Source organism: Dinoponera quadriceps, unplaced genomic scaffold (assembly GCF_001313825.1).
Source record: "Dinoponera quadriceps isolate SergipeBrazil2010 unplaced genomic scaffold, ASM131382v1 scaffold3990, whole genome shotgun sequence".
Classification (NCBI taxonomy): domain Eukaryota; kingdom Metazoa; phylum Arthropoda; class Insecta; order Hymenoptera; family Formicidae; genus Dinoponera; species Dinoponera quadriceps.
Window position 1 is genome coordinate 298,190 of NW_014557982.1, and position 11,614 is coordinate 309,803.

Genomic DNA, 11,614 nt, shown 5'->3' on the forward strand with positions numbered 1-11,614 from the left:
TCCCGCTCGTTCACCGTGGAAATCGACCGGCGCACGAGTGCGGTTCTCGTCGCCCGGTTTAAAACTCTCGAATGCACCGTTAACGAACCGTCGAGTAACGAACGGCGGATTCCACGGTGCTCCCCGGCGAATTGGTCGAAACGTCCGTCATGTATCATTCATGAGGCGACCGAGCCGTCCGAATCGACGCGCGGTAGTTTCACTGCTACGCTTGCCCCGTGGCTAAACGAAACGCGGAAAAAGGAAAAAAGTAGAAACGAGCAAAACAATGTCCCCGTGTCGGCGGTACGCGAAGGAATCCCGGCGGGAAAGAAGGAACGGCTCGCTGCTTCCGTAGCGCGTCTCATCGACTGATCTCCGCAGAACCGCGTGTTTTAAGGTGATCGACGCGTTTAACCCTTTCGCAACGAACGGCTGCTCTAGCGGCCGCTCGCGAAAAGAATAATTTTGCGAGTAATCTCTGCGAAAAATTACAAAATATGTATTGCACGAAGCAACTTCTGTTAAGTCTGTTAACAGTTTGGCCGCCGCGAAAAATAATTCCGAGGGACGGAACATTTGTTTACGCTGTCGTGGCAAATAAATAAATGGACAGGGTGTTTCTTGAGTACCGTGAGTGTTAAACTTAACTTAACTTTTTGACACGCTACTTGTGTTACTTCTTAACACATTCATCTTACGTTAAATTAACGCGAACATTCAAGTGAGCGTTTCGGAAGAAAGGTCATGTGAGAAATATGTTAAATTTAACGCGAAATTGTTCACCGTGTAAAATATCAAACGGTACCTAAGGAGCACCCTGTACGTTCATGCACTTGCTGCAACACCGTAAAACTCGCTGCCCCCCCCCCCCCCNAACCCGCCGCCCCCCCCCCCCCCAGATTAATTTTCCATAAGTGTCGACCGACTGCACCGCGGTGAAAATGTTAATTTCGTGCGCGCGGTATCGCTTAAGGAAGGTCGCGAGCACCAAACGGCGTTTATCGCGTTCTGCGGCAGGAAATGAGGGAAACCAGAAGCCGTTTCGGGGGGCTATCTCCTAGGATAGTTATCACACACCGCTTTGGCTGGCGCGATAAGGGCGCCATGGGGGCGAGACGGTGCGTTCCGAAAAGGATATACTAAGGAGGCGATAATACCGGCGATAAGGGATCCCGTCGAGAAACAAAGCGGTTAACCACGCGGTGTGATTTCTCAAGCGCGGATTCTCTCTGAAACCGGCCGGTGAAAACGTCACGGTTATCGGGGTTACCATAACGTGCGATTAGACGCAGGTCGCTTTGTACCCGAGCACGACGTCAGGTGTTTTGCTGCAGGACGGACGATCGAAGTGGTACGTGGAGGAGCCGTTGTTCCTGTCGCGGGCGGACTTCGGCTGGCCGTCCTGCCGCTCCACCAGGACGTTGCTGACGCTGCTGCGGAAATCCCTGGACGAGGACTTGCCCAAGGTCTCGATCTTGTCGACGTTGCTGACGCTGAGCCGTCTGTCCCGCTGCAGCAGGCCCCTGCTCGTCTCGTCGTGGCTCCGCTCGAGGAAGTTGCACACGCTGACGCGCCGCTCGCGCAGCAGCGACTTCCCCGACATCAGCGTGGGCCTCGCCAGGACGTCCATCCGGTCGAAGTGGCAGATGCTGTTGCCGCGTTCGCGCTGTTGCAACGACACGGGCCTCGCTAACACGTCCATCCGGTCGAAATGACAAATGCTCATGCCGCGGTCGCGCTGCAGCAACGGCCGCGCCAACACGTCCATCCGGTCGAATTGGCAGATGCTCATGCCGCGTTCGCGTTGATGCAGCAACGTCGGCCGAGCCAGCACGTCCGTACGGTCGAACTGGCAGACGCTCATGCCGCGTTCGCGCTGCGTCGTCGGCCTCGCCAACACGTCCATGCGGTCGAAGTAACAGGCGCTCGACCGACGATCGCGTTGCTGCAGCGGCCGTGGCTGCTGCTGCGACGTCTCGCCGATGGAGCAGAGCGTCCTCAAGGTGTCGCCGTCGCGCTCGTCCTCCTCGTCGTCGTCGCGCCGCGCGACGACGCCCTCCGCCAACACCAACGACTGCAGGTCGAAGGCGCTCTTAGCGCGCCGCGGCGTCTCCCGGCCCATCGGCAGCAACGACGCGCTCGAGCCCACGAACACGCTGTTCTGCCGCAACCGGGCGGTCGGCCCGGCCGAGCCGAAGCTCGTCTGGTGCACCGGGTGCTCCAGGCAGTGGATGTTGAATTTCGAGTAGCTGCGGTGCTGCGAACAAGAGATCCGTTCTGACGACAAGTCCTGCCGGTCGGCTCGCACGATCTGTGTCAAACGTCGTTCACAATCATTTCTTTTTATTGAAGAAACATGAGCTTATATTCTTCTGTCTGCATTCATTTGTACGCTAGAAAGATGAATATTTTTGTAGGTTGTATGTATAGTTGTTAGTGAAAGAAAAAAATGCTGAAATATAAATAGAAATGCGAATAAAAATTGCACAGCTGTCGAACTATCATAATTCTTTCAGAGTAAGAAGTCAACGTTCATACGTTGATGTAAGAAAAACGTCTCGTGCTCACGTAGAAAATCGGATTAAAATATTTTCTTCGCTTGTATTGTATTTTCTATTTATATTTTCATTCCTAGATAATATTTATAATTGTACTGCCCGGTATTCTCCTTTCAACTCTTAGCTTATCACTTGTAATTACAGACTTTTTTTAAAAAATAGTTCAGAATTATTTAAATCATTAATGTGTTAAGTATCTTCGGGTCGCGCATGTTAACGTTAATAACTTCCAAACGAACGAATTTACAACTTCTGCGAATATATTCCCGGTGATTCATATTGCAATTAAACATCCAGATGCCACGAATGCTCCACTCGCAATAACTGAATAATGCAACAGGCCGCAATAGTCGCCTCCTTCTTCGTTAAATAAAATACTAAGTGCACAGAGTGCTTGCGAGATATGTCTTTCTCTCTCTCTCTCTCTCTCTTTCTCTCTCGCTCTTTCTTCTTCCTTTTCTCCCTCAAGATATCCATAGTCAATGAATCACGGTTATGTCGGCCATGGTGGTATTCCCATGGAGATATTTAGACCCCGGAGCTGTGTAACGGGGTGTGTTGTCTCGGCGGAAATGTGCCGGGCGGACGTGACCCGGTCGGGAACGAACGTGTGCAGGGAGGCACGTTGACGCGACTTGCTAAACGCGACACGGCCGTTTAATGACCACGAGGGTATTGTCACGATAACGAACGAAATTTGTTTCGTAATGCGCGGTTTATACGTCCCGCGATTAGCCCGAAGGACAATATCGCTCCTTCCCAGAATAAAGATTTCGCATGCGCGTGTGCGACATCCACACAATGGATGCCGCTTCGTAGGAGTGTCGGGGCCGAAATGGGGTGCAACGTTATTCTATCGAATTCTATTATATCGGCCAGGGAGATTGCTTCGCAAGGTTCTCCCGAGGGGCCAAAATAAGACCCGTTTTAAGATTTACGACGCCGCCCGCAGCTCATCGAGCCGCACCAACTATCGAGGATACTGTGCAAACGGAGACTTCCGGCATGCAACGTACACACTCATTGTGAGTCACGAGTATGTTATTCCGGACACTGAGTGAGCGAGCGAGCGAGCGAGTGAATTGGTACCGTCGAGCGTTCTATAAGAAGCGACGGGCGCTGCATCTTCCGAGATTACGGCAGCCAGGACTCCCGGCTTCGTTGAAAGGGCAAAGATGATGCGCCGCATTTACATGCATTATGCAAGAGCAGACGGAGAGCCGCGTACTTCGGGATGCTCCACTCAATTTCAAGTGTCCCCCCTTCTCTCTCTTTCTCAGTGTTTCTCGTCGTCTCCCTCTCTCTCCATCTCGTAAGCTTGCACCGCTAAAGCAACACACCGATATGACACGCAGCATGCATAAGCGGAGGAAATCGCGTCGATCGGGACAAATCGGAAGTTAAGATAAAATGGCGAGATCCGGTGTAAACCTCTGTAACTCCCCAATCGATCGGCGAGCTCCGCTCGATCTTTCTCGCGCGCGACGGAACAGTCCCAGAAGCGGAACTAATTACTCAACTCCCGGAGTTATACGACCGGGATGCTCGCGTGGTGAATTCCCACGATCCTAATTATTGGAGAATGTTCGACGAGGACGTACCGGGGTGTCCGATCGCGAGTAAAGCACCACACATCGAAACCCGTTAAGTATCTCCGGGAATTTATCTGAAACCGACAGGCGGTTCGTCATCATTAAGTCCGCGCGTGATTTCCAATCCGTCCTCGTGTCGGCTTGTTCACAACGGGCGTGGACGTGGATAGAAACTGCGAGAAATGATGTCGGATTATCACCCGTCCCGTCGACGGATAAAACGACGAAAACGTCGGAAATGTACGAGAACGATCGCTGTGCACTCTCCCTCGAATTTAGACGATCCGATCGATTCTGTTTTCGTTATCCTTCCTCTCTTTTTTATCAGCGCGCAACGCAGCGCGCACCGGGGCGCAATTTAACGGGGAAGTATTCGCGCGAAATTGATTCGCCCGACTGCGAGATCGGAATCGCGAGCGAGCTGCTTTCGTCGGCGTATTTCCGTCGCAGCTCTCTCATTCGCGAGAATCGCACGATGCAGTGATATCGTTTAACGCCGTTGCGTCGGATTACGGAACCCCGGAGAACGCGAGCGAGTCGCGAGACGGGGTAATATATTCTAAACGAAAGTACGTGCAACGTATACGGCGCAAATATGTTAGCGCTTTGCCGGAACGTCGTATAACTATGCGCCGCGCTCGGTAATGACGGAGTGCATGTCTCGCGCGCAGGCATACGCAGATTAGCATATTGCTTCATTATACGGACGTTCGTCGCGAATATCCGATGTAATATCGCTCGTCATTCGCGACCATTAACATAACTGTCGCACCTTATACATAGTGAAACCTTCAAAATGATCAGCTATTATTTACGGGAATTCGAAATCTGTAAGTGGATGTTAGAATCGAAGTAGTTAAAAATTGCTCGGAACTTACTCAAATAGAAATGGAAATAACCCTCAATGATTTTCATGAGCCTTTGATGTATCGTAAAGAAGATAGCAACATAAGGGGAATACTTTTCATTAGCGTTTCTTCCCTCTTTTCCTCTCTCTCTCTCTCTCTCTCTCGCACACGCTTAACAGTTGAAATAATTTTTCGAAGCTGATTTTATGCAGCTAATTAATCGTGTCAGTGAATATCTTGAAAACGGTGAGGTATTTGAGAAAATCTTTTGCACAAAAGTTCGATGTTTGATGTATATTTTACAACAATTCGTTTAGATTTTTTAATATACGTGTATTTTATAATGTATGGGGAAATGATTTTACTGTTGTGGCGGAACCATCGTTGCTATATAATTATATTTATATTTATCCGTGTACTTTTTATTTTTAATGATTTAATGATTCCAATTTTTATGAAAGCAAAAGTTAAAAAAATTCAATGCAAGGTTCAGCCATATTTAGTAAAATTCTTTTCTGAAGTCGCATTTTAAGGAATTGTAGACAGTGCCGTAAGTAGATTCAGACGCGCGTGGTCAGACGGATGCAGGACGGACATATGTCTGCGACTACTTATTACACGGCGTCTACAATTCACAGAAATGAGATTACTTTTTGAAATTGAAATTGCATTTGTGAGATACGAGTTGTAAACGAAAATTTGAAAAGGGAGCACTTATAAAAAATATGTATCTCTTATTTTTTTACAATATATCCGAGACTCGTCAAAATCAATGAAAGCATTTCCAGAACTGCCCTCATCAGAAGTTTTAATGTTTCATACAAAATATTATTCAAGATTATTTCGAGAACTGTGTGAAGACAAATTCTGTTCGCCTCAGTAAAAAAATTATTAGAATAAAATAAATGAACTAAATAAACGAAATAAACAAACGAAGGACTCGCTATATTTACGGATTTTTGGATCCATGAGTTAAAAAGAAAAACAAAAAACGTGTCACACACCTCTCGAGATTCACAAATGTATATAGACTCTCGAATGCATAAATCCACAGATCTGTGAATCTCTGTATTTATCCGCGATTCACTCTATCAGAAAGGAGGTATTCATATTTGCGTAGTTTGGAATATGCATGACAGATCATCGGCGAGGTGTTAATATGCCAGTCTCTCTCTCTCTCTATGTGCGCTCGCGGAGTTCTCTCTAGAGTCTCTAACCGAGGAGCCGCTGTAATTCTTGGGAAGCTCGCCGAGTGTACCGCCCGGACAATTTAGGAAAGCAATGGCAAGCGGCCGATTGCAAATGAGCGACCAATTTCCCTTTGAGAATATTGAATCTGGCCTTCCCTCCGGGGCCCTTCCGCGGGATTCGCTTCGCGGATTCGCAGCGATAACCGAGTCCCGTATAAGCCGAAGCGAGAGGTCCTGGGGATTCTTCGACGATCACGCTCGAAAGTCGCTCGAGGGCACCATCCTTGTAACTTCGCCACCGGCCGGAAGTTCTCGTTAATCGGGGACACTCGCGGAGACGGTAGTTTGCGCACGGGGCACGGTTAAATCGAATCACTCCAAGTGTCTCTCGCCAAGTTTTCATCCGCGTAGTTTCATTAGAGCAACCGGTCAAGTGGTTACCGCCAAGCGAGCGACGCGTTGTCTCAGCCTCCTTCGATTTTCCGCGTTATGTTACATCAGCGTTGCTAATTAATCTCTCCGCTACGTCGTTACACAAACCTAAAGCAATATCTTGATTGGTTCTTCAGCTTAAGCTTACGTCTTATGTTTACGTTACGGCAATTACGGCAATTCGAGTGCGGATGCTCTTGGGACGGAAGCACATGGAGAAACGTAAGCAGTAAGGAAATTGATCCACCACAGTCGATTATTCGTAAACCATAAGGAGAGTAATCGATTGTGATTAGTCAACTTGCTTAATGCTTAGGTTTTTCTATATGCTCCAGGCCTAAGAGGTTTCCCGAGTCGAAATTTCGGTTCTACATTAAGTCTGTTCAGTTGTCTTCAAAGGTCTTCAATTGTGTTCACTTTGATGCTACAAATTGGAAGTTATTTCCGTTTTCTACACTTGAAAACTAAACGTACAATTTAAAATTTCCATTCGGGAGATCCAAATTTCCTTTGTAGCATTAAAGAAGCATTATTAATCATTCATAAATTATAAATTTATAAAATTAATAATTTATAAAATATAAATTTATAAAATTAATAATAATTAATAATGCTCATTTGATGCTACAAATGGGAGGTTATTTCCATTTTTCTTCACTTGAAGACTTAATGTAGAACTAAATGGACTTAATGTAGGACCAAATTTTCGACTTGGATTTGCACTCGAATTCGCCGTAAACATAAACTCAAGCTGAAGAACCAATCAGGATATTGCTTTGGGCTACTCTAGAAACCGTATTCCGAGCTCTCTTTTATTGATAAAAGTGCCCCTAAAAGCGGTTAAAATCACTTGATTGGCTGAGGACCCACGTTTAAGACATTTTACCGATAAAATAGAATTCAGAGCTTAGAAGAAGATAGGAGTGGTGATGTGATTAGGATTCAGGTCGAGCCAACCAGTCGAATCTTAGTTACTTCTGCTTACGATATGACCGTTAGAGAAAGAGAGAGAGAGAGAGAGAACCCACTATCTCCGATTTCGCTAGAATCTCATCACGGTGAATCGCGTTAATTTTAAGAGATGCGGCTGCTCGGGGCAATTCGAGAGAAATCGAGGTCGGCTATGCTCGACATGGTGGACGCCGATGCAATCCGCGAAAATCGAACGTTTCCGCGATTGAATTACCATCGACGTAGAAATACATATTGACGAACAGCGATTCCCATCTGAAAATAATTGCTCGGAGGCCCCCGGACGCCGGGAGTGAGTGTATCTTTCCAACGTGCGGAGTCGCGTTGCACGTGCACGTCTCCCCCGCTCTTCACCTCCTTGCCTCCATCGTTACGTACACGTGCGGAAAATCCAGCTCATGTTGTCGCGCAAATATTTAATATACCCTTTATCATCCCGCCGGAACAAAACCTGGTTATCATTCCCGCAATTTTTTTATACATCGTTACTGTTTAATTGATACAACGGAAAAATACGGACGCCGACGTACCATAAGGTGAACGTGCAGCACCTCCATACGGCGCCCACGTACCTACGTATGCACGTATGTTCCATCGGAAAATCGAAGATTTTCGCGATGGGAGCAAATGAACGAGCGCGACGTGCCGGGAACTCGATGGACGGTTCGCGACACACAACCACGCGCGCACACGACGACGGAATACGATCGGACTGTCGTGAATCCGGCGAGTTTCGCCCATTTTGTCGGACATTTCCCATTCCCATTCGTGATTTGTATTCCTTTGTACAGGTAAATCCAATAGCGATATGTGTATGTACGACCGACACCACGAGATACCCGCCGCGCCCTACGCGCATTAAAGCCAATTCCAGACACGGCGTATTGTTCGCTCATCGAATTTCCCCGGCTCCGCGAGGTGATGCAAAGCCCATTCTGCGCAACGCGATATACATATAATTGCGTTGCGTAATAAAAATAGCTCCCCATCGCGTGCATGCGATTCTAGACTTTACGAGCCCGAAACTTCGCGAATGCGATTCTCGCATGATCGGAGAGCGACTCGATTCGCAGCCCGGGGCGAAGCTTTGTTCGCGCGTTTTTGTCACAGGTCGGGCTGAGCGAGAGAGTGAGTGAGCAACGTTAATTATTGTTCTACACTGTGAAAAATGGGCTCGGTTGGATCTGCCTGACAATGGACGAGCAAACGCGTTTTGGTGAAGGAAGCAAAATTTCCAGTTCTCATGGACCAAACTCGGTTCGCATAGAGAAAAATAATTTGCTGGCACAGGTGACACGGACGGTAATAATGAGCTTGGGGGATGAAGATGGATCGAAGAGATAATGTAACGAAACATCACGCTGTATCGCCTGTAACTTAGATTAGAAGATTTTCTAAATTTTATTTAATCTTTTTTTCATTATAGGATTTTATAAATTTTATTTAATCTTTTCTTTCATTATAGGATTTTGTAAATTTTATTTTATTTATTTATGAAACATATGGAGAAAAAAATAATTTGCTGGGACATATGCTGTCGCATAATTGCCAATTGTCATATCATTTGTTCGGACTAAACATGGTGCTTGAAGAAATTGTGCTTATTTAGCACAAGCACAAGCAGAATTTCGTTAATTTTACCGCTTTTTCAGGGTAAACTAGTTGCTGTATAGCCGCCATTAGCATTGAAAAATAAGGTAGCAAGTCGAAACTGACGGTACGTTAGTACAAAATTCTGCAAAATCTAAAAAAAATACAAGTGAACATTATATTACCGCTTGGCAACTAGTTATGAGATTTTTCATCTCGCAACTCTGTGATTTCTCCTCTGTTTAACCGTTATCTAATTTATTCATCCAGCCATTACCTAGATTCTCACTGAGAGAAGCGAACGTTACGTTGACTGTGTTCCAAAACTGTAGTTGACTGATATAGTAGCATTTAATTGAACAAAAAGAGCGAAGATTTCTTTATCACGATTGGTTAATTAAATTCTACTCTACCCATCAACATATCGAGTTTTGGAACACTAACTAGTAACGATGTTAGACAAATCTGTTACCTCGTAGCTAAGCTTCCACGAGATTCAATTTTTACTTAGGGTGGTTTCCAACGAGAGCAAACTCTTCGATGTTCTAATAGAGCAGCCGGGATAAATCTCGCGGAGAGATACACCGCGTTCGCGCTCTCGTTCCGTAGATTGCGATCGGGGGCGGATTAAAAACGACCAGGATCCGAAAACACGTTTAGGCACGGGCCGCCGGATGCGGGTATCCGTTATGCTGTTAACAGACGACGCGATCGATCGATCAGTGAAGATCGCACAATCCCCGGGTGCTTTCAATGATAAATTGCCCCGTGTTCGCGCGTGCTCCAGCCCGATCTTTCCTTTGTACGGGCCGAATCATGAAATATCTACAATCATCCGGGGATGGAGCCGACCCGCCACTCGGGAACGCGCGTTATCCGTTTCGCGTGGAAAGCCGCCGAGTGGAACACACGCGCGGAACAATCGTAACAAACGTGGCCCTTGAATCTCAGTTTGTATCTCGCACTCGCCGCCATAAATAACGAACGAGCCCGTGCGAATGCATTTGGCAGTTCGCTGGCTATGACGAGATTTGAGAACTCCTAAAGTGCGCGTTCGCGCGCCCGGAATACCATGAATCGGAAATATCGACAGATTTGACTTACTGAACGTGCACGCGATTCTGAAAAATGGCACGATCGCCTGAACAACGGCGGTAGGATCATCGTAAGGCTGCGATGAAGGATACGAGCGAATTTATGCGCGTCTAGGCAGAGCCCGGCACGCCGGGACGCCGACTGAGAGGTTTATCGTCTACGTGACTCGCTTGGTGTGCGCACGGAAAATATATTTCTCGCGCGTAAGCTCGCAGTAACATCGACATCCGGGGCTTGTTTACGCGTGAATATACGAGCCGACGTTGTGCGTGCCCGTTTAAACTTCACTCGAGGGAGACGATGTCTGCGATCTCGCGGATCGATCAATCCGCGCAGACGATCGCGCGGTATTCCTTTCGCAGCGAGGAACGCCTGTTAAAAGTTCCCCCGGTTGTGTTGTTTCTTGAGATGTTCACGGTTTATGTTCAGTTCACGGAACGTCAACGCGCACAGAACGTTCTCTACAGGACTTACCAAAAGTGTGGAATGTCTTGAGAACAAAGCGATTGACAAGAAAACGGTTCGGATGAAAGTTGTATGTTAAAGTGGTGTCATCGAATAATGAATATCTTATGAGATATTCATCTTGTTCTAAAAAATATCAGAATAAGAAATAAATATTCACTTTTCGATGATCTTACCCTAATATTTTTGTACGCAAAATGAACAGAGGAATCGGATTGTATTAAAAAAAGCTGTATAATTTCATTCAAAAAATGTAATTGATCTCGAAATGATTTTGAATTATTGACTATACAACGAAGTTAAAGTTAAATTTAACTATATCTCCCTTCAAATCCTACAACTTTTGTTTGAACCATTATTTTATCAATTATTTCGTCTTTAAGATATCGTTTCCACACTTTTGGTAAACTCTGTATATATAAGGTACGAGAACGTCTGGAATATATATATATATATATATATATATATATATATATCTCTCGGGTGGGTTTGCGATGCTTATTACGGTCTCTCTCGAGCTTACGAATCTCTTCCGACAGTCGGTAGGTTGGTTGGTTTAACGTGCTATGCCGTGTCCGCCCTCGGGCGATACACAACGTCATAACGCTCGCCGTTATTTTGATAATTAAATGGGGAATAATAAGGGAGTGAATAATTCCAGGGCGCGAGTCGCCGCCTGCATGCGCACGATATATTTTGGAAATTTCATCCCCATCGTGCTAATTGCGTGAAATTCGCATCCGCGGGATCCACGCATCGCGGGGAAACAGCGCGCGCGAAGTCCAATTTAATTATGCACGACACCGATACGTCGCGCAAGATCGGTTTCGCCGCTTCGCGTCGGACTCGAATGTGAAACGTGGACCCGACGGACGAAGAAATACGTGGGG

General features: G+C 46.5%; 1 protein-coding gene across 1 annotated transcript in view; it reads right to left on the minus strand.

Annotated features, from left to right (window-relative positions):
* Nucleotides 1-913: 913 nt before the first annotated feature.
* Nucleotides 914-11,614, minus strand: part of LOC106749560 — a 33,048-nt gene continuing 22,347 nt past the window's right edge. The window contains exon 5 of the mRNA XM_014629156.1: nt 914-2,239. Coding sequence (XP_014484642.1) covers nt 1,265-2,239 — 975 coding nt within the window. The 3' untranslated portion in view covers nt 914-1,264. The remainder of the gene's footprint in view (nt 2,240-11,614) is intronic.